The sequence below is a fragment of the Medicago sativa genome, chromosome 4, assembly GCF_051527215.1.
Source record: "Medicago sativa cultivar Bolivia chromosome 4, Bolivia_mono, whole genome shotgun sequence".
In the NCBI taxonomy this organism is placed as follows: Eukaryota; Viridiplantae; Streptophyta; class Magnoliopsida; order Fabales; family Fabaceae; genus Medicago; species Medicago sativa.
The window spans coordinates 15,597,737-15,620,932 of NC_140752.1; the positions used below are offsets into that span (position 1 = coordinate 15,597,737).

At 32.0% G+C, this 23,196-nt stretch overlaps 3 protein-coding genes across 5 annotated transcripts; all 3 read right to left on the reverse strand.

Annotated features, from left to right (window-relative positions):
* Window positions 1–4,897: 4,897 nt before the first annotated feature.
* Window positions 4,898–8,605, reverse strand: LOC146926682 (uncharacterized). The gene is made up of 3 exons (XM_085700180.1): window positions 7,326–8,605; window positions 5,761–6,321; window positions 4,898–5,190 (listed from the first exon to the last, which is right to left on the reverse strand). Exons 1-3 carry the CDS (start codon window positions 7,959–7,961, stop codon window positions 5,104–5,106), a joined length of 1,284 nt encoding a protein of 427 aa, XP_085556306.1. The 5' UTR covers window positions 7,962–8,605; the 3' UTR covers window positions 4,898–5,103.
* A 563-nt stretch (window positions 8,606–9,168) lies between these two features.
* On the reverse strand, window positions 9,169–13,792 carry LOC146926683 (F-box/LRR-repeat protein 14-like). 3 transcript variants are annotated; one of them, XM_085700181.1, is made up of 2 exons: window positions 11,873–13,792; window positions 9,169–9,773 (listed from the first exon to the last, which is right to left on the reverse strand). In XM_085700181.1, the coding sequence occupies exon 1, from the start codon at window positions 13,787–13,789 to the stop codon at window positions 11,912–11,914; it is 1,878 nt and encodes a 625-aa protein (XP_085556307.1). In that variant the 5' UTR covers window positions 13,790–13,792; the 3' UTR covers window positions 9,169–9,773; window positions 11,873–11,911. The 3 variants fall into 3 exon arrangements, with proteins under 3 accessions (XP_085556307.1, XP_085556309.1, XP_085556308.1); XM_085700183.1 differs by lacking the exon at window positions 9,169–9,773 and adding an exon at window positions 10,144–10,648 and having other exon boundaries at window positions 11,873–13,768; XM_085700182.1 differs by lacking the exon at window positions 9,169–9,773 and adding an exon at window positions 10,861–10,985 and having other exon boundaries at window positions 11,873–13,768.
* Window positions 13,793–14,836: 1,044 nt separating this feature from the next.
* On the reverse strand, window positions 14,837–19,398 carry LOC146926684 (uncharacterized). Its single transcript, XM_085700184.1, has 3 exons — window positions 18,618–19,398; window positions 15,568–16,299; window positions 14,837–15,239 (listed from the first exon to the last, which is right to left on the reverse strand). The coding sequence occupies exons 1-3, from the start codon at window positions 19,281–19,283 to the stop codon at window positions 15,138–15,140; spliced, it is 1,500 nt and encodes a 499-aa protein (XP_085556310.1). The 5' UTR covers window positions 19,284–19,398; the 3' UTR covers window positions 14,837–15,137.
* Between the last annotated feature and the right edge of the window lie 3,798 nt (window positions 19,399–23,196).

Consider the following 23,196-nt stretch of genomic DNA (forward strand, 5'->3'; position numbering starts at 1 on the left):
ATAAACATGCATAACATTCGCATTCCCAATGTCAGCCATAGTAATTCAAAAAATGTTTTCTTCATCCAACATTCTTAAGGCTTTTCAATTTTAACACTCTTCTTAAGCAGCTTGAGGGGAACATCAATGTCTTCATCATCGTTTAATTATCTACGACCAGCAGCTTGAGGGGAGTATGTATTAATCATAACAAATCATCAATCATTTATAGATAGTGTACAACGTAAGTTGCAAAAGTTAATATATATATATATATATATATATATATATATATATATATATATATATATATATATATATATATAGGGTTTTGTTACAAGCCACCCTTTGGTGGTGTCTTTTAACAAGTCACACCTTAAGGTGTGATTTTCACTTTTTAGTTATAATTTTGCTAAAAGACACCTTCATAAAAGGTGTCTTCTATCATAACCCATATATATATATATATATATATATATATATATATATATATATATATATATCTTAGAGTAAGCAAGCGCGTGCGCACTCGCACACACGCGCACGCACATACACACACAATATATATATATATATATATATATATATATATATATATATATATATATATATATATATATATATCAAAGTTGCAAAAAATAACATAGTAAGCGTTATAGCTTAGTGGAAGATAATCAGGTCAATGTGTTTGGAGTTCACAAGTTCGATTCTCACTGAGATTATCAAAAAAACGCCACTAGACACAACTAGCAGGCACAATCACAAATGTCGCGCCACTAGAACAAAAAAATATGTCATGACATGTTTTGAAATAAAACATATAACAAGTAAATGTATTTATGTTATTTGTTTATATTATCATGAAAAAATTATCAAAAAAACGCCACTAGACACAACCAGCAGGCACAATCACAAATGTCGTGCCACTAGAACAAAAAAATATGTCATGACATGTTTTGAAATAAAACATATATATTATATAATTATGCTCTGGATAAAAAACAAAGTATGATCCCCGTGAGCTTAGTCCACTTTTCCACAATTTACTTGTATGAGCTCTAGCCACTAGCCTACTTAACAAAAAAAAAAAAACAAAACCACACCCAGCCTCAGAGAGATTCGCCCCTGCTCTCATTGTTGTCAAAGGTGGTGTAAAATTCTGGATTTTTGGTTTCTTAGTAGCTGCTAAAGCTGGACTACAAGGTTCTCTTTGCTCCTCCATTGTTCCTATTGAAGACAGCAACATGTCGTTTTCTACAATGACAGTGCCACTCTCGTTACCAAGAATCTCTGTACAGAATTCAAGGCTCTTTGGACTCATAGCCAAAGAGGAACATTTCTGTTGAGGATGCACATAGGTGGTTGTTGTGGTTTCTTTTTTCGATGCGTTTTGATATATATTATTTGAAAGAGCATCAAAGGACATGAGGTTTTAGTTTTTCAAGTGGTTTTAGTTTTAGGTATGAAGAGAGGAATGGAATCGAAAGAAGGAATGAGAATGGTGTGCGGAAGAAGTGAAGGGGTTGGGGGTGAATTTGTAGTCCTAATTAAAAGTGTTTTGGGACATGAGGTAGGAAAAAGGGGTCATTTTTGCGCCACTTGAATTGTACAATATCCACACCACACAACACAAGAGAATAAATAATAAAATTTTCAGGATAAAATTTTCAAAATAAGGAAATCGATTTTAGTTGACAACATACTTTTCATTGGTAATTTTTTTCGATGACGTCAGAGACGCGTCATGTTACCGTAATAAAGCAAGCAACTGTTGACTTAGGTAACAAAGCAAGCAACTATGACATCATAGAAAAATCGTCCTTTTAAAAGAGCAATCCTCCATGCATACAAATGCAAATGTTCAAAATGCATAATCCACATGGCATTCCAAAATGCTCTAACAACTGCAATGACACGTGTCCTAATTTTAGAAAACAAATTACACAAAAAAAATTGGTGCTAGAAATCACACGAATATTTTTTGTTGTAACTACCATTCAATTTGATTTTTTATTTATAGAAAGGCATTCAAATGTTGACATTTGCCTAATAAAATCACATTAACATTAACATGTGATTAATTTTTTTATTTAAATGTAACGGTACATTTTGGAGGTAGAGAGCCATACATATAGTTGACTATGCCTATTAAATTAACATTAAAATGTAATATATTTTTTTTTATATTGAAACCTAATGGAGTAATTTTGATTTTTTTTTATGGAATACTTTTTCGTTATGGAATAATTTTTTGTATTTTGAAACCGTCTCTTTTGTTTTTTTTTTTTATCTTCAAACCGTTATGGAATAATTTCAACGCAAATATGTATGCCACCTGTGCTATAAATAGTTTTCATACGCAATAATGTTATACCACTCACATAATCATTTTGTGTCACTCAATCATTCTTATCGAGTTCCTTTCTTTTCTAAATTTCTAAATTGCTGCCAGCTATGATTGTCTCATTAACATTAACGATAATAAAAGCAAATGATGGTTTTTTGCAAGAATTGTTAGACTATATACATCTACTGATTCGAATAACTCTGAAAAACCAACGACAATCCGTTGGATTTTAATGGATAACTATGTGAGTTTTTTTAGATTTTATATTATGATACTATTAAGCTTTCGTCATTTATAAAAGATTAATACGTTATATGAGTATTTTTTTTTAATTATTTTCGCATGCAGGGTCACAAATACATGCAATGGTCGGTAGCGAGCTTTTTAACAAGTTCAAAAAAAATTGAAAGAAGAGGTTGTTTTTATCAAGTATAATTTTCGATTCAGTATCAATGAAATACAAAAAGACATGACAACATCGCATAGATATTGTCTCAGCTTTACAGATCAGACCTGTTGATCATGAAATCCTTATTTATTAATTTTGTTAAGTCTGCAGCAATTTAACCTAATTTTTTCCTGCTCATTTGCTGTATTAGGTTAGCTCTAATTTAACCTAACAAATTCCATCTAAAAAAATGCATCGCACCAATTTCATTCCTATCCGCTTGCCTTTTTTTTGCTATCCTCTTGCCTTTTTTTTTTGACAATATTTTGTACATAATACTAGAAAAATTCATCGCACTAATTTCATGCCTTTTTTTTTTTTTTACAATATTTTGTACACTTTTTTTTTAACCAATTTTATGCCTATCCTGTTGCCTTTTTTTTGACAATATTTTCTACACTTATTCTTATTTATTAATTTTGTTAAGTCTGCAGCAACTTAACCTATTTTTTTCCCAAAACATATTTGTCAAAAATATTCTCAAAACTCATGAATTAAGCTCATGAACCATATTGCGTAAAAAAAAACTTATGAACCATATTTGTTTTAAACTATTAATCAATTTGTGATTGCGTAGTTTATATTTCCCTCAATTTGAAATTATTCAGTTTTTTATAAGTGTGATTGTTGCTGCCTATTTATAATATTTGAAATTGCCTCTTTAGATTTATTGTGTGAAATATTATTGATTTTATGATTGTATTTGCTTTTGGTGTATATGAAAAGATATACATGAATTAAAACCTCGAGCTTATGGTTGTTGCGAGATTAAAGCCTATAAAGTTAGGACAGAATCGTATATGCATGAGATCAAAGCCTGCGAGTTAGCAGCATAGAAAAACAAGTTATTTTAGGCATTTTTGTATTGTCTTATTTTCGAACTTATGAAAATAGGTAATGCAGGTAAAAAGATTTTTTGTTAATTCATAAGTACTCACTAACAAAAATTGAATCTTCATAAGTTTCATAAACTACATCTACACAAAAAAAGTGTGTCATCACTTTGAATTGAAGACTCTATTTCTAGACTTTTAGCTCATGGGTCTTATCGTTTGTGATTGACACCAATATAACTAATATTACATATTTCTTTTTTATTTTGGTCAAATAGTCTCATGACTTTCTAGCCACTAGACTATTTGGCTAATATATATCACTTATTGATGTTTTTTAAAGTCGATAGGACCCGTGCGTCGCAAGGGTAAAAAGTCTAGTTGTGCCTTATTATTCCTATTTTTTTTTTACCCATCCTTCTGTTTTTCTTTCAAATAGTTACAAATCTGAAGTTATGGTTGTGAATTTTGTCAATTCTTCCAATTCGATGAAATTGAAAACTCGAATTAAAATTTCATTTTAGTCAAGCTATCAGTTAATTAGGTTTATAATCCTCATTTTTTTTTTTTTGATATTACAGTAATCAAATGAACTGTAGCAAGACTTTGCTTGCTATACAAGTTAACTATGGTCTTGGTCAATTAGGTTAAAACACCGATTATTTACGCACTAGGAAAATAATAAGCATCCTTGGAGCTCATCGCCATGTAGCAATTACATCAAAGAATACAAACCATGTAGCAATTACATCAAAGAATCAAAGAATAATAACTATGTGGTAAGTGGTTACATCTGAAAACTGTTCAGATAATGCAAATGGAATGAACCAAAATGGATATATACACTCCCAATTACCTAAAAGCAAACTTTCCTCAATAACCATATAAAGGATACGCATGTTGGATGGAAGTATTAACATAATAACCAATGGGGATTACACCTTAGAAATGTAGCTCAGATTACGACAGGTTAGTGAAAAACTGAAAATCTACATAACATTTTCTAACACAATTTGAGCATGACGGTTTATTGAGAAAATTGTTGATCAAACAAAAAAAACTAAACAAATAGAGGATCTATATGAAGCACGGACAGTGAACACGATACAAACACTGATACGTCGATACTAATAAAATTTGAAAAGAATACACTGAATGTAATCGTATGTCAGTTGTGTCGACCACTGACACATGTATGATATTGCCACACGCCTTCGATTAGAAGTGTCACTGCTATAATCACGCTATCTAATCCCTATTTTGCATGAAATAAAACCAGTAGAATAATCATTGAGAAGGATAACTTAATAATTGAGAATGAAGAATGACTTTAAATCTTTAATCCAATTGCAAAAAGTAGAACAAAATCTAAAATTTGTAAAAACATTTAGAAGAAACACCATTCTATAGTGTCAAGTGTCTTCCTCATACCAAATTGAAGAGAAAAATTGCCACCAACTAGAAATTGAAAAATTCAAGCTAATATTAGCTTCTTCCTATTGCTTGATCTTCAGCAGGTGGAACAAGGCTTCTGTTAATGCAGTTTCAGAAGAAGTCAAAGAAGCTCCCAGCAAATATAGTGCCTGACCATAATGAAAATCATTACTTCATATATAAGATTGTCCTAGTGACATGAGTTTTTGTCCACCAAGGACCAACTTCTTGATATATTATAAAAGAGTTGGGAGCATACTTTTTGAAAATTAAGGATCCTCTTCATTTCTAAAAATATAAAAAAAATGATGTTCATTGCTTTAGTTTTTTGTGTATAACAATATAAAGCACACATTTCTAAAAGAGTTTTTTGATTTTTTTTTAAACACATTTCTAAAAGAGTTGAATCATCTACATATGGAGATTCCAATAACTAAAACTTTGATATATAAATGCACATACATTTAAAAGTGGTGAAATATGTCATGCACTTATGTCCTAAATTTTTAGTCATTGATATCTCAATTTGTTTTGAGGAATGGAGAGGGTACTTTACCCTTTCTGAAAACAGTGACATTAGTTAGATGTTTATAACTCAAAAAATCAAAATCATAGTAATGGAGGTGTACATTTATTTTAAAAAATGGAGACGATCTTTGCTCATTTTTAAGTATCAAAATTCGCAGCACAAGATAAATTTAGCGGAGAGGTATGGTTACCTGTGTCTCTCTAATGCTCACCACATGCTGCTCCAAATCATCCAATGGTATATTGAGCTTTTGCAAAAATGCAATGCTAGAAATATTATCATCCAATGGTGTCACTTGAAGATTATCCCACACAACAAATTGTGATGGCCTCTTCACAATGCCTAGAGTAGATTCTATTTTTCCATATGGAGATTTTGCCTCAAAAAGATTCATGTCTTTTAAAGGCCTTATGAAACATGAAGGATTGAGTTCTTTCACACTTTTGTGCAAGTTATTCATACATCCAAAAGAAAAAATGCCATTCAATTGCTCTAGAACTGATCCAACAGGAGTTGTGAGGAAACTGAATAGAAAATTAACAAAATCTCTCTCAGCTTCAGCATATAGTATCTTCTTCTTTGATTTACTTATAGTTACCTTAAGGTTCATAATAGTAGTAGCAGTAGCAGCATCATAATAATGTGGAGTTCTTAAGGAGAAAGGGTGCAATAGGTCAAATTCTCCATTTGCCAAGAATACATCACTCAGAGGAGACTTGGAGGTTAATGCTTTTTTTAGCAAGTCCAAAATCTAAAAATAAAAAAGAAAAATAAATAAGAATTGTTATAAAATTTCAGAAGTTAATTAAGGTGCAAAAGAAAGGTTATCATATAATCATATTTGTCGAAATAGATGCATATTGTTAGATTCTGCTAATAATGTCGAGATAAAGTTGTATTCTAGAAACTTTTATAATACTTTATTCGGTCACTATTATAAGAACACTCTTTTTTAACACTCCGACATTCACTTTCTTATTGAATGAAATCAATATATGTCTTACCACTTTTGTGGGATCTATTTCCTAAGTGTGAGAACTACATTAATTTCATCAAATACGAGAATGAATGTTAGAGAGTGGTCCGTTTCATTCACTCTTGTACTGTACTTCTAAATACATCTTCAAACACTTATAAATCGATAAATATGGATGTAGCTGTAGACTTGGAGACATAATGTCAATAATATTGAGCTTCACCAAGTTACATTTCTCTTGCACAATAAGTTAATTACTCTTGTTTTGCCTATGGTCTCATGTTACTAAATGTTGCGATTAAAATACAATCACGATTGTGGTTAATATGAAGGAAAATACACTTGATGCACTCGCAATTGTGATTGTAATGTCATTGCAGATATTTCAAAAATCTTTTAGGTTTTGGGACACAATTGCGGTTGCGATCAAAATATAGGCAAATACAATTGATGCAGCCGCAATTGTTGCAATGCCATTGCATGCATAGATTTCAAAAACCATTTATGTTCCACCGGCAATTGCAGTTGCCGTCAAAATGCAAGCGAATACAATTAACGCAGCTTTTATAATACCATTGCGGGGATTGCAAAAACCCTTTAGGTTGCGGTCCACAATTGCAATTAAGAAATGTTGCAATTTCCTAAAAGTTTCAAATACTTTTACATTTCAAAACTTGTTTTCTTTCACAAAATACCAATTTGAATAAATCCACCATGCATATCTATTTCAAAGATAAACTTTGCCAAGTAAAATTAATTAAAATTATAAGACATAGTACCTCTTTCAAACCAACAGTGACATGCATTTCTATCAGCTGGTTGATGTTTTTGTAACCAAGTTGTTGGAGTTGCTGAAGAGTGTTCCCAGGAAAGCTTTGAAGCACTTTTAAATCATCAAAAATTAAATACAAAGTTCCCTTCTTAACAAAACCAGCTTCATTTCCACCAAAACCTCTATGATGCACATTCTCTACGTGAACCATAAATTTCTCACAACAAATCACCCCAGAAGAATAAATACTAAACACACCCTCCCCGCAGATCTTACAAGTGAAGTACTTTGTGGGTTTTGAATCATCCACATTCAACTTCAGGTTCTGGCAAAGGGACTCACAATTGTTGTGTGGATAAAGCAACATTGCCTTGCATTCACTATGACGAAAAAACCTATCACTGAAATTTTCCACACTCTTGTAAAGATTTTTTATGCAACCAATTGTTTCTTGTTGTGATGGTTCATCATCATGTTGATTCTTAGACACAATCCTAATGATGGTTCCTAATGGAAGTGTGAGAAAACCAAACAAAATATCAACGATGTCGCCACTTGTTTCAGCTAAAACTACACGGTTTTTTTCTTTGTCTACCAAAAGTGTCAATGGTAGTTTTCTTTCATATTTGTGCACGGAAGCCATGACAAAAGAACAACGACAAAAACAATGTAAATAATATTTGGGTGGTAGTTGAAAAAAAGTGATTAGGGATGAAAAAGATGATGAGCCAACTGACCTATATTGGAGCCAATTCTCTCTACCTTCAATTGAATTGACCAATATGATTTGATACCATAAGTTTCCTTTCTTATAGCATTATTTAGTTTTGTTGCTATTTAATTGTATTTTATTTATTTTATTCCGTTCATGTAACAGTTTATGCTCTATATATCTATAATGAGTGGCAGCTGATCCATGATTGTAGGAAACTAACTAGGGATATATAGTTAAGATATCATCAATGAAAAACAGAAAAAGTTGAATCTCAAATTTCATTCTCTAAATTCTCTCTAGTCCCTCTTTACTTCAGTTGTTCCTACTCTAATGCTTTGTTTACTGAATTGGATTTTGGAGAGGACCAATTTTGAAGGCTAAGTCTATATTTTGAAATATATTTGACAATTAAAAAAATTTAAAGAACAGGATATTTACATTAATATTTTTAATTGAAGTGTTGCCTTTCGTGAATAATTTTTATTAGAGTGTGTTTGGATTGAGGGTTTCGGAAGGGAAGGAAGGGGAGGGTTCACTTTTATTTTTTAAATTATGAACAATGTAAAATATTTTTTTTTAAAATAAATAAATATTTTTGAACTATAATATGATCATTTATCATGTTGTTAATTCAATTTTCTAAAAATCATTTTATAATGTCCGTAATTTAAAAAAGAAAAGTAAGCCCTCTCTTCCCCTCCTGCTCATCGTGTACTCATGTAATACGGCAATCACATTTAATTCATTCTTAAAATCGCATTTAAATAAAACGACATAATAAACAAAACTTCCTCATATTTTATCAATGAAAGCAAAATACAAATTATGCAAATATAAAAAAAAATATACATTGACCTCTCTAGTGCTTAATACAACAGAATTAACAAACAGATCAATGATCATGTTTAAAGCATGGAAATTGGAACATATTTCTGAAATCAACCTACTTAGCTTCTATATATTAGTCTTCTTCCTTTGCCTTCTGTCAAAGCTTCTTTGGAAGAAGTCAAAGAAGCTCCCAACAGATTCAGTGCCTGACAGTATATAGAGATGATTAATATTACACTGTCACCTATCATAAACAAACTTCGCCGTAAAAAAATTGAATAAAAACTTATAGAAGAAATATTACCTCTTTCAAGCTAACATTCAAGGACACTTGTGTCAACTTGTTAAAGTTTTTGTGTCCGAGTCGTATGAGTTGCTAAACAGAATAACCTGGAGAGTTTTGCAACATTTTCAAATCATAAAAAATCAAATGCAAAGTCCCCGTCTTAACAGAAACACCATCTAAATCACAAGTCTTTTCACTAAAATCTCCATGTAGCTTCATTTCTCAGTCCATCAATTTCCCACAAGAACAACTAATACCGACGACAAAAGTACTCAAACACCAATCACTCCCTCTACTGCAGCTTTCACACATGAAGTGCCTCATGAGCTCTGAATCGTCCAGCTTCAACTTCAATTTCTTGCAAAGTGACTCACAAGGGTTGCAGGAAGAGAGCAAAACTGTCTTGCAAATATTGTTCCACAAAACACCATCACTTAAGTTATAAGATTAAATACCTATAGCTCCCAATTTTCAGTTCAAACAGTTCAAAATTTCACTTAAGTACTGTCAAATAGGCTTGCTATAATTGCTCCAAAATTAATCTATGATCATCAAACACAAAAGTTGCATTTACATCTTTAACTCCCTTTAGGTCCTTCAAATTACTTCCAATGGATTTTGAATCCCTGCTTTCATGTCAAATGAGTCATAAATTTCCATTCAGTTTATAGAACAGATTATGAAAAAACCTCCAAAGTGACTCTAACAGACTATAATAATACAAACAAGATTGCACTGACTTAAGATCAACAGCATACTTAAACATCACCACTGGCTTACGAAAATAGCATAACTGAGAGGCCCCGATAATCATGAATAATGTCGCCAAAAGCATAATAACCCAACAACAACAAAGATTAATCAGAATATAAATAGAAATAACACTAAGGAGACAAAATTCATCCAGAGTCATGCACATAAAAGTAATGCTTTTTTCTCGCCACAAAAACATATAATGCATTTTTATATCGAGTCCATCAATTTATGTCGCCACAAAAACATATAATGCATTTTTATATCGAGTCCATCAATTTATGTTTTATGGGATACAGAGATAACAAAAGAGAACTACAAGAACCATCTGTCATAGATCATGACCAATAATATAAGCTCAGCTGGGCAACACAGACGAATAAAACAAAACAAAATAAGTTCTAAAACAAAACACATTGTCATCTTGAAAGAGAACTCGGAAAGGATGATCTCATATGCATTCGTATGACCACAAAGACAAGACTGTCCAATACCAGCTATGGATATGGACAAGGAGGGTAGTTTGCAACCTTTGTTCCGAACAGCACCAATGCAAGTTTCTCTAACTAGACCCCAACCATTGATCCATAAAAAGCCTTCTTCATGTATTCTCCTTCTCTAACACAATCATAAAAAATCCCAACAACACCACTGCAAGTTTCTCTCACTAGATCCCAGCCATCAACAGTTAACATTTTGCGATTCCATACTTAATTACAGCCCGGGAATACAGGAATTATTCCTTAATCTATTACAGCAGCGAATTCAGTCTTTGCATATAGAATCAGTTCAAAAGTTTAACATGTAAATTCAAAACAAGATGATTTTCTAATACCTTTTAACTAATGTCCATTCAACACTACTAAAGGCTGCTACTACATTTTATCATTTGTGTATTCAATACTACTCAAATCAAAGCAAAAAAGACACAATAGTTACTCAATAACTTTCTAGAATGAATATCAAACAAAACATAATTTCACAACAAGCACAAATAAGAAATAGAAGATTTCTCAAAGATGGCTTGCCTTATTTTCATCAAACATGTAGGCATCAGAAGAAAAGATGATTTTCCATGAAACACTCTGCGCAATGAATAATAAATGGCAAACAATCAGGCATATACATTGGTAAACCATCAATTTTATTTTGCACCCTGCTTTTGCCTGTATGATTAACCAGGGACTTCCACTAATGAAGCATGCAACCTAACTTCTAATCAAGGTATAGGTAACCGAAACCCGACAGACCGCCGGTTAGACCAGGAGCCATACCTGTCTCCTGTCCGGAAGACCCTAAACACTAGCCTACCATATAACCGGTAAGAAAACCGTAAAACCGAGTAAAGCGGTGGAAACTGGCGGTTGGACCGGTTCTAGCAGTTAGACTGCATTTTTTAATAAATTTAAAAATATGAAACGCGACTGTTTTGGACACCTTTTTTTTTTTTATTGAAAAAACAACGCAAAAACGAGGTTTTGGCTTGACCCCAATCCGACTTTTGAACCTTCAACCGGTGAGCATCACAATACAATGGCCAATCCTATTTCGATTACCTTGCTTCTAATCCTGCATACATAATAAGATCTATGCACCAAGGTGATATTCTGACAGGGGAAAAGTAGGAACAATATCTGGCTAATGTTAATAAGCTATGTTCAAAAAGAAATACCATCAAAAGTAAATATATGACCTATGGTAAACTCAAAAAAGCAACAACAGAGAATAGTGTGCTATGGCAAGTTACACAAGAATCAAGTCCAGGTGATATAATTCATGGGAAAGTCACAACTTAAAACGATGTATAACACCTAATTGGTTATATTACATTGTGCATTATATAAAAATCTTACCATGCACAATTACTTTGCAATTATGATGCACAGGGTGATAAACAAATACAACAAATCTAAGTTGACATTTTCAAAGAATAAATTTACAAGAAGTAACTCATACAACATAAACATCTTACAATTCTAAGCTTAAACTTCAGCAGAGCACCTCCAACATACTAGCAAACAAGGCATCCATGACGCAAGAAGAGTTTTCGCTTGCTGTCACTACAACAAAAACCAGGTGGAGAAGTTATCTTTCTCAACGATGGCCTTGTAAATACCATCAAGTCAACAACATCAGGAACCACGTTATGACAATCCTGCAAATTAATCTCTCTCAATTGCTTGCAGTTTTCTACGACTTGCATCACCCCCTTCTTTGTGACATCATAACAACGTCCCAAATCAAGCTGCAGTAGCCCAAAGCAACTCATTGAGATCATGTAAAGTGATCTATCATCAATTCCAGAATGTGACAAGTTCAACACCTCCAGCATGGAAACTTCAAAGTTTATTTTAAGTAGCTTCAATCTTAAACAGTTGGATAAGTTCAAATGTCTAATCTTACTACATTTCCTTAAAACTTGACCAATACCTTCATCAGATATGTATTCGCAAGAGTTCAAATCCAAGAGCTGTAAATTAGGGCAAACTGAAGCAAACATATTGATGTCATCATCCCTCAACGATGTATTGTGACCTAAACGAAGAGACTTTAATTGAGGGTACTCAACAGAATTCGTAGGGGTATAAGAATTCTCTACACTCCTTTTCCCAATACATGTGTATTCCATTATGACCTCACTAAGTTTATCACAGTTCCTAAGGAGTGCAAACAAGGCTAAATTTGTGAGGCTATCACATTTACTAATATTTATAGACACCAAATCTGCAAGAAACCGCGACAACTCAAGGACATTTGAATCATTCAGAAAATCAGCACTTTGAAGATCCAAATATTGAAAATACTGACAATTAGACAATAAGTTAAAGAGTCCAACATAGGCATAGCCAATGCAGCCTTGAAGCACAAGCTTCCTTAAAGGAAAACCTTTCTCTGCAATAGATGAAAGCAATCGATCCGAGACATATGAATACGACAAATCAAGACAAGTTAAGCCCTTCAATCTCACCAACGAGTCACAAAAAATATTGTGATTGCCAATACCAAATAACCTCAATTTACTAAAAGAAAGAGACTTCAAACCCGGCCTCTCGCGAATAGCAGAAGCAACCCCATAATGAGTTATGAATGAGCATTTCAACATAACAATCTCTTCTAGAAACTCACAACTTTTACACATTTTCAAAAGAATTGAGTCGTTTATATAATAATGACCAGAGAGATTAACCTTGCGAAGCTTCCGTTCAGGAAGTTCAAAAAACAGAGCATTTACTATAAGATCAACATTTTCAGGGTAACTAAGATCAAGTTCTTCGAGTAAAGGAAAACAATCAGAGATAAGAACTATGTCAGGGATACTGATATAATCAATGTTGGAACACGTGAGAGAGGTCAAAGATGAACACTTTTCAGACAAAGCTCGCAACCCATTTGAAGGAATAGTAGATTGGTTTGACAGATTGATTGATTTGATGTGATTTAATGGGAAAGTGGAGATTTGACAGAGAAGTGCGTCCAGGTCACTTTTTTGGGATAAGCAGCGCGTGAAGCGCGTGAAGTCAAGAGAAGTGAGGTTGGGGAACCTGTTGAAGAGGTGAGGGAGGGAAGGGAGAGTTGGAGGACAGATAGTGAGAGAGAATCGAAGACGATTGGTGATGGAAAGAAACTGTTTCGAGACAAGGGAGAGAGATTCTAAGTAGCGGTGGTTGTCTTCGTCGTCGGTGGTGGTGATGATGACTAATTTGAAGATAAATTCCCAACATTCGTCGGGTAATTGTAGATCTGTAGCTGCCATTGTGTGTGGGGTGTTGAAGAAGGTTGATTGCTGGGTTGTTTTGTTTGTTTGAGATTTGCGGGAAATTATTGAACTCTGTGAGTATCCAATTTTTCCAACTTTATAAAGTGAGTGGGGGACATAATAATAGAGCATCTTCGTGCATTTGAGACTTGAGGATAACGTTTTAATATTACTTTTTTTTTTTTACAATTCATAAAAAAAAAAAAAAATTACTCTTTCTTTCAGGGAATCTTTTAAGAGTAGGGTTAGCAACAATTTCTTTTTAACATTATCTAACACTCATTCTTTTATTAGTTTAAATCATTGTAAATATAGTATTTTGGGAATAGACATACATTGATTATATCTAATTAGGCTAAAATAAGGTTTTAGTCCCTGCAAATATGTTTCGTTTTGGTTTTAATCCCTGTAAAAAAAAATTGTTTTTGGTCCCTGCAAAATTTTTTGTTTTTAAAAATAGTCCCCGGAGAGACTATTTTCAAAAACAAAATATTTTGCAAGGACCTTTTTAAAAAACAAAAAAAAAATGTAATGAGGATAAACTAGAATGATATATAATGTGGGAGAGAAGGATTACTACCAAGTACTCCTTCTCAAATGTAAGAAAAAAAAATGCACACATATTAAGAAAGTGGATTGACCACATTTAAGTCATTATAAAAAAATAGTACTATTTTCCTAATTTTACCCTTGTCTTGAAGTAGTAAAGACATTAATGAAGTAGTTTTAATGAGGATAAACTTGGAATAGTGACATTTAATAGGTTCATTTTACTATACTTTTTCTAATATTTGAGACCATCAATTTTATTTTTTTATTTCTTACATTTGAGGCCGGATGGAGTATAGTCTATAGTATTTAACAACTTTTTAAAATTCAATCAAAATTGTAAAATTAATCCCTACTGCTAACCAAACTTTTCCAAATTGAGCTTCTTAATTAATTGTGGAAATATAACTCTTCTTGATTAATTTTCTTCACTAGCAAAGCTAAAAGGGTATCTAAGTTCCTTTTATTGATAAGAGAATCTTCATGCATCACTTACATCAACATTGCTTTTGAGGAGGAGGTTATATAATGACCTCTACAAATTCATGTTGTTGAATAACATCATTGTCCATCTCACCACTTTCATTCATCTCATATAACATAGTATATAATAGAGACACACAAACATGGACCATGTGGGGTATAGATACCATATCAATAGGGCAAAAACCAATAAAAGCATAGGAACTACACTAGCATAGAAATCGCAGTACAATACCATATCAATGGACCACACTTGGACCACAATATTTATATGAATATGTCAATTGGAGTGAAGGACCACTAGATGCAACCTTATCATGTTCAAATAAAATGACACAATAAACTGAAATGCCTCATTATGAATCAAATTCAAGATACAAATATAAGTCTAGAAGAAATACATTATTTTCTAGCACTAAAAACATTCAGAGTTCACAAACTGATGAATTCAAGCTGTAACTTCTTCCTTTGGATTCTTAAGGAGGTAGAATAAGCCTTCTGTCAAAGCCTCTTTGGAAGAAATCAAAGAAGCTCCCAACAAGTTCAGTGCCTGACAATATAGAGATAATTAAAATCATTACTTGATCCTAGTTTTAAAGGATGTGTATAGAAAATTCCACCTAGTTTTATAATATATCAATGATTATTATGAGTAAACCATATATATATAATAAACTTTTAACTATTTTATACATGTCTACCTTAATATCTATTTTCTTGTCAATTATTTTTGGGTTAAGCTAACCAATGTCTCAGGGACACCGGTTAAGGAAGTAAAAAAATGCATGTTTTGAGTTGAAAACAAGATAACCATTAAATATCCAAGTATCAAGATTTGCAAGGACAAGATAAATTAATTAATTAATAATGATTGTTACCTCTGTTTCTCCAATGCTCACTATATGCTCCTCCAAATCATCCAATGGTACATTCATCTTGTGCAAAAATGATATGCTTGAAGTATTTGCAAATGGTGTCACATGCAAATCATCCCACACAATAAATAGTGATGGCCTCTTCACAAATCCCAAAGCAGATTCAATTGTGCCATAAGGTGATCTTGGATCAAAAAGTTTCATTGCTTCTGGATTTTTTACAAGACTTTTTTGCTTTGATATCACTCCATTCACATTGGAATAACAAATATGATTTTTAATCACACCATTACCATACCAATAAGTAGGAGCTTTTTCTTCACAAAGATTTATTAGTGGTTGCTTCATGCAACCAAATTGAGGAGCCACCTTTGGATTTGGTAAGGGGTTACCTAAAGGCCTTATGAACCATGAAGGATTGAATTCTTTCACACTTTTGTGCAAATTTTCCACACATCCTAGAGAAAAATTGTCATTCAATTGTCCTAGAATAGATCCAATTGGTGTTGTGAGGAAACTTAATAGAAAATCAACAAATTCTCCCTCAGCTTCAGCATATAGTATCTTCTTCTTTGATTTTCTCACCATTACCTTAAGTTTTATATTAGTCCATTTTTCAAATTTTGGTCCATGTCTTGGCGAGAATGTTGACATCATTTTAAATTCTTCATTGGCCAAAAATATATCAGTGAGAGGAGACTTGGAGATTAATGATTGCTTTAGCAAGTCCAAAATCTGGAATGTTAAAATAGGCACAAACATATTGTTAAATTAAGAAATTTTTATATTACATTCTAACACTTGTTTCACATATCTCCCATACACATGTTTAAAAATTAATTAAAGAACTTAAGGAAGTATATATATTATAAAGCTCGTCTTACAAACATTAATCAGAAATCCATGTCTAAATTATTATTTTTGGGTAAATACAGACTTTGGTCCCTTAACTTATTTTTGCGTTTCATTTTGGTCCCTTAACTTTAAACTGTCTCAATTTAGTCCCATAAGTAACTCTCCGTTTACCAAAATGGTCCCTTCCGTCAGTTTTTTTAAAAAAAACGTTAACTTTGGTCCCACTTGTACTTTTCTATTATTGAAAAATAATTTTAAATTATTAAAAACATGAAGAAAAAAAAAAGTTTCATCATGTTCATCAATCTTTGCTTATTTTCCCTCTTCATCATCTCTTCTTATTTTCCCTCTTCATCATCTCTGCTTCCTCTCTTCTGAGGTTCAACAACAACAATCAACACAGGTTCAACAACAAACAACAAGAAATCCAAACAAATTCAGATTCATCTCTTCTCAAATCAAACCAAAATCCATCCATTCTCATCATCATCTCCATCTGTTCTCAAACTAAAAAAACGTAATCCAAAAACCGCATGAAAAGCATGTCATTCATGAAGCAGGAAGGGGAAAAGTGTCAACGCAGCTAAAAAAACCCATCGTCGCCGTTCATGTCGCCGTCGTTCATGTCGCCGCCGTTCAACCTATTGCCGCTGTTAAACCCACTGTTGCCACCGCGCGCGACCTTGAACCACGACAGATCCATCACTGTCAGCTGCCAGTTCCTTCTGCACAGATCTGTGTTTATGAAGAGAAGAGAAGAGAAGAGAAGAGAGAAAAGAAGAGAAGAGAGGGACCTTGAACCACGACCTTGAACCTTTTTTGGATTTTTGGATCAATTTTTGAGATGTGTAGTGTATTGGGTGCTGTTTGGTTGCAATGGATTTTCGATACTGGTTGTGATGGTCTGATGGGTTACGACGGTTTGGCCAGTGTAACAGCGGCTGTGGTTTTGATATCACGGCGGTTTGGATGTTGTTGTGGTTGCACGCCTCTATGATGTTTGATTTGTAACAGTGTTGAGGTTTTGAATCTGGTTAGAGGTTTGAGAATGCGATGAACGTGAAAATTCAGTTGTTGGTTCTGTCCCTTTTTAATCAAATTGAGATTCTAATCTTGGACAGAATTCACTTTTATTTAATTGGGATTGAATTGTGATAATTGGCTTTGATGATGATGAAGAGGGAAAATATGCAGAGATTGATGAACATGATGATTTTTTTTTTCTTCATGTTTTTAATAATTTCAAATTATTTTTCAATAATAGAAAATACAAGTGGGACCAAAGTTAACGTTTTTTTTTAAATCTAACGGAAGGGACCATTTTGGTAAACGGAGAATTACTTATGGGACCAAATTGAGACAGTTTAAAGTTAAGGGACCAAAATGAAACGCAAAAATAAGTTAAGGGACCAAAGTCTGTATTTACCCATTATTTTTTGTTTAAATGCAGTTTTAGTCTCTCTTGGTTGGTCAAGTAGTCTAATGACTAAATTCACACACATTATGTGTAGAAAAGTGGAGAATTCGGGGTTCGAACTCCAACTTCTACACATAATATCCTTGGTAGCTATCAATTGAGCTACACTTATGGGACTGAACTCCGTCCCTCTCTATTTTGTCTAATACGTGACTTTGGTCCATCTGCTTTTTCCAAATCCACGATTTTTTAAGTCAGTTTTTAAAATGACTATAATTTCCTCACATTTAAATTAGAATTTTGATGATGTGACAAGTGGGATGTTTACGTGCCAACTTAATTAATGATGACGTGATATTTCTACATGGATTTTTTTTTAAAAAAAAACTTTCATTTCATAAAAATATGCATTAATCTATATAAAGAAAAAAAAATTGATGTAAAACATTGTATTCTTATTTTATAACTCATATTCATGTTACCAATTTAATTACCATATAAATACCATGAAAAATTGACACTAAATACATAGGTGGAGAAAACATCTGATATTTTGTAAACTAACTGGTCAAATTCATGAATTTAAAAATAAAGATCACAATCATAAATGTAACAAAATAGAAAGACCAAAACTATATATAAGCCAAACATTTTCGCTCTCTCTATCTTTTAATCACATCACTCTCTCTATTTTTTTCCCTCTCAAGGCGGCTAGTGGTGTTCGGGTGTTCACCAAACATTTTCCTAAAAATATATTAAAAATTTATAGAAGTGATATTACCTCTTTCAATCCAACATTCAAGGACACTTGTGTCAACTTGTGAAAGTTTTTGTATCCAAGTTGAATGAGTTGCTGAACTGAATTACCAGGAGAGTTTTGCAACACTTTCAAATCATCAAAAATCAAATACAAACTTCCTTTCTTAACAAAAACACCATCATCAAAATTATAACTCTCTTCACCAAAATCTCCATGCAACTTCATTTCTTTGTCCATCAATTTCCCACAAGAACAACAACTTGCCCCAACAAAAGTACTCAAAAACAAATCACTCCCTCTACAACATTTTCCACACATAAAGTACTTTATGGACTCTGATTCATCTAAATTCAACCTCAACTTCTTACATAGAATCTCACAAGGGTTGCGCGGATAAAGCAACATTGTCTTGCAAATATTGTTCCAAAAAACACCATCATTTAAATTTTCTACACTCTTGTAAAGATTGTTGATGCAACCAAGTATCTCTTCAGGTTGATCATTAATTTCATGAATATGATCATGTTGATTCTTGGCAACTAGCCTAATGATAGTTCCTAATGGAAGTGTGAGAAAACTAAACAAAATGTCTATTAAATCACTCTTTGATTCAGCTACAACTACACGGTTTTTTTCTTTGTCAACCAAAAGTCTCAAAGGAAATTTTGGTTCTTGGTTGGAAGCCATAACTAAACCAAAGAAGATTTAGTGAGAAATTTGATATCTCTCTTGTGTTGTTTTTTGTTTTTGGCATGTCATTTTAATTGATTCGTTGCATGTTGTTATTAATGATGTTGTGTTTAGAGTAGGAATAGTGAAAAGGAGAAGTTTCCTTCATGATTAGGACAGTGTCACTGCTTTTTTGTTTTTTTATTTTGTGAAAAAAGACAAATTGGGCTGGTTGTTTGTTTTTTGCGTAAGTGTCGGAATAGTGAATTGCGTGTAACTTTCCTATTTGTTTCCATGCATACCAAATTTATTGAGAAGCTTGCATTTAAGGCATTCTTAAATTGTTTGGAACTTGGAAGCCAATCTCCAAGAACACATGTTAAAGAACATACAAGTAGTATGTCTTTTCTTGACAAAACACAAGTAGCATGTCTTGTAAACAGCTCCTTCGGTCATTATTATAAGCAAAAGTTCAATTTTTAGATTCATTCAATAAATTATGTATGTAATCTATATATAGGTCACATACATTATTTATTGAATGAACCTAAAAAATCAACTTTTACTTATAATAGTGACCGGAGGGTTTAACTCTTTGAAAAATGAAATGCACAATTTTTAATACTAATTTATATTTTTAGTACACTAACTACCAAGTACTCTAATGATGTGTTAGCATTTCCATTATCTTAATACATCTCTTTCATAATAACTACTTATGTATTTCGAAATACATGTAGTAGTCAACTACTTCTCGCACAAGTTAATACACAACATCGACCGTAACATCTTTAAATGTTTGTGGTAAAAAATTATAAAAATTTAATATTTTGAAAATATTTATCGAGACAAATCGAACAGAACAAATTTTTGCATGCTAATATTTGTATTTATATGTTAGTTAAAAAAATATGGTCAAAGTAAATTATGTGAAAAGTACATATCGTAGAAATGCGACATGTATTTTGAAACGGAGTGAGGACACTCATAATTGTTAAAAAAATTGACAATTTTTTTTTCAAATTTTAATTTAGTTTATTTTTTATTACGCATTTATGATAATGTAAATAGGTCAATGATTAATAAGAATTACTACTTAAGTTTATTTCATTTATCACTCTCTCCATCTAAAATTACAAGTCACTTTGAGAAACAAAATTGTTCTAAATTATAAGTCATTTTACAATATCAATGAAACATTCATGTTATTTTTCATATTATACCTTTAGTTATTTATTACTCTAACTTCTTTAAATTTTTTAATTTATTTTTCTCATACCATTAATGAGAGGTAATTTTGTACAATAACTCATCATTTTTTTTCTTCATATAACATTAATTAAAATTTCTTAATATGTGTTAAATAGTCAAACTAACATACTTATAATTTAGAACTGATGTAATATAATATCTTTCTTTGCAAACATGTAAGATAAAATAGGGACATAGGGTAGCTCCATTACACTACCAAAATAAAAAATAAAATAGGGTAGCTCCATTGAAGTTTCACGAAAACAAAGACACACACATAAAGACACATTCTTGTTTAGATAATGCTTAACTTCCCGAATTTTTCATCCCGAGCATTCCACGAGGGGACTTGGCATTTATTTTCGCCACAAATATATCCACCACAACTCCTTTATTCCACAAAATCCGGATTTCACACCCTTCCACTATTCACCACGTATGCTTCGTGAGGTGCTCGGGACAAATTCCTTCGGGCTATATAGCAGTGCCCTTCTTGTTTTTGTTCAAAAGAACTTGCAAACAAGCTTCTATGACATTTCCTATTTGAGCAATGATATATCTCTAGAAAAATAACATCAAGAATTCTTCAAGAATAAAGAGTAGCCAATCACAATGCACTATTTGCCACAATTCAAGGAGGTGTGGCTGAAAAATAGGAAGTGGACAAATAAATCATCCAATTAAAATTTGCCAACTGTGTCTTGAAAAGTTCTTGAAGTTATTTTTCTTGAGAAGTAGCATTTTCCTTCCTATTTTAACACTCGATTTAGTGTGTTTGGTTATGCTCCGAAAAGATTCAATTTGAAAATTTTGATTCTATATAATTAATGTTAGGTAAAAGTGGAGTTAAATACAAAATGATTTATATTTTGTAAAAATGGGTTGCACGGTAAATTGAAGTTAATAATCAATTTCAATATGTAAAAACTTTTTAATTTTAGTTTTAAGTTAGAACCAATTTTCGAGGAAAAATCATTCTTATTTTGAAAATTTCAATCTTAAATGTGAATTGCCGAGAATAGGAACTCATATGTACATTCGTAACATTTAGGAAAACACTATAATAAATATAAATCATTGTATATCATCGAGCCAAAAATTGGGACGTATAATGTGAGAGCTTATTGCGTTTGGGACTATGCGTGAATTGCCTTGCCATTCTTTATTTGATTTTGAGCTTATTGCGTGTGATTAGATCAAAAGATGATAAGAACAAATTGAGTGTTCAAGGTTATGTTCGTATGCCCGTTGTTATTAATATTTGGTATATGCCCCTTCGCTCACAGGGAAGAGGTTTCTCGTTCGACTCAAACCCCTTGTGCATTTTGCTGTTTTATGTTATTAATTTAAATATTATCAGTTTGTTCGTAGATTCATATTTTGTATGTTTAATGATTCTGAATTTGTATGGTATCAATGTACTCTATTAATAAAGTTTATTTATTATTTGAAAAACATGTTTTTTTTATTAATTTAATTAATTTTTTACAAATAATTATTCAATCTAGTCTCAAATTTAAACAAAAGAGTGCATATATTTTGGTCTAAATTGGATTAAATTGTCCTCGATCATGATTGATTTAGTTGATAAGGAGATTAACTTCTACCTCGCAAAGGTATGAGTTCAACTCTCGTTGTCAACGTGCGTATCTTTTTAGTAGATGATACGTAATTACCCATGTTAGTGCATTTGAACCTCATTCAATTGCATCTTATGATCAACTCACATAAACTTTCATGTTAAAAAAATTGGACTAGATTGTTTATATATATATATATATATGAGTTATGTTACAAGCCACCCTTTGGTGGTGTCTTTTATCAAGTCACACCTTAAGGTGTGATTTTCACTTTTTAGTTATAACTTTGATAAAAGACACCTTCCTAAAAGTAAGTTGGTGTCTTTTCGCAAATACTCATAGAGTAACTTGATAAAAGACACCTTCATAAAAGGTGTCTTCTATCATAACCCTATATATATATATATATATATATATATATATATATATATATATATATATATAGACACACACACACGAAAGAAGTATGTTGTTTCCTTAGATTTCTTTGTTTCTTTCTTTTTTTATTTATTTTCAATCTCATTGATTAGACCTTCATTAAAATGGATTTTAAAAGTTATCCTTGTTTTCTTTCAAAAAAAAAAAAAAAAAGTTATCCTTGTTTATGTTTGACTCATATATATCTTATCTTATCTTAGTACTGCTAAAGCAAGTTATATCGATTGGAAAAATAGAAGAAAATATCGTATCGTTTCATCAATTGTCTTAAAAGTTGAAAAAATGTGGCCAAAATATAGTTGACAAAAGAAAAGATTGTCACGTCCTAAACTATGGTCTATACTTTATACTGCTATCACACCATAATAAAATACATCTAAAAATAAATTTGCCAAACATGTTTTGTACACGGTGCAAATACTAATGACCCATTCTCATCATGCATGATAAAAAAAAGATGAATAAATTGTCAACATTAGCCTAACGAGAGTTTGAATTTGACAATTCTTAACCGATTGCTTCCGGAAGAAGAAAAAGCATTCAATTGGGTAAATTTTTCTTTGCTCATGAATTATGATCATTACACATCTAACTAACATTTTCGTTTATATTTCTTTTGTCAAACTAATCAAGTTTGATGAAGAATGAAAAATCAATTGTTT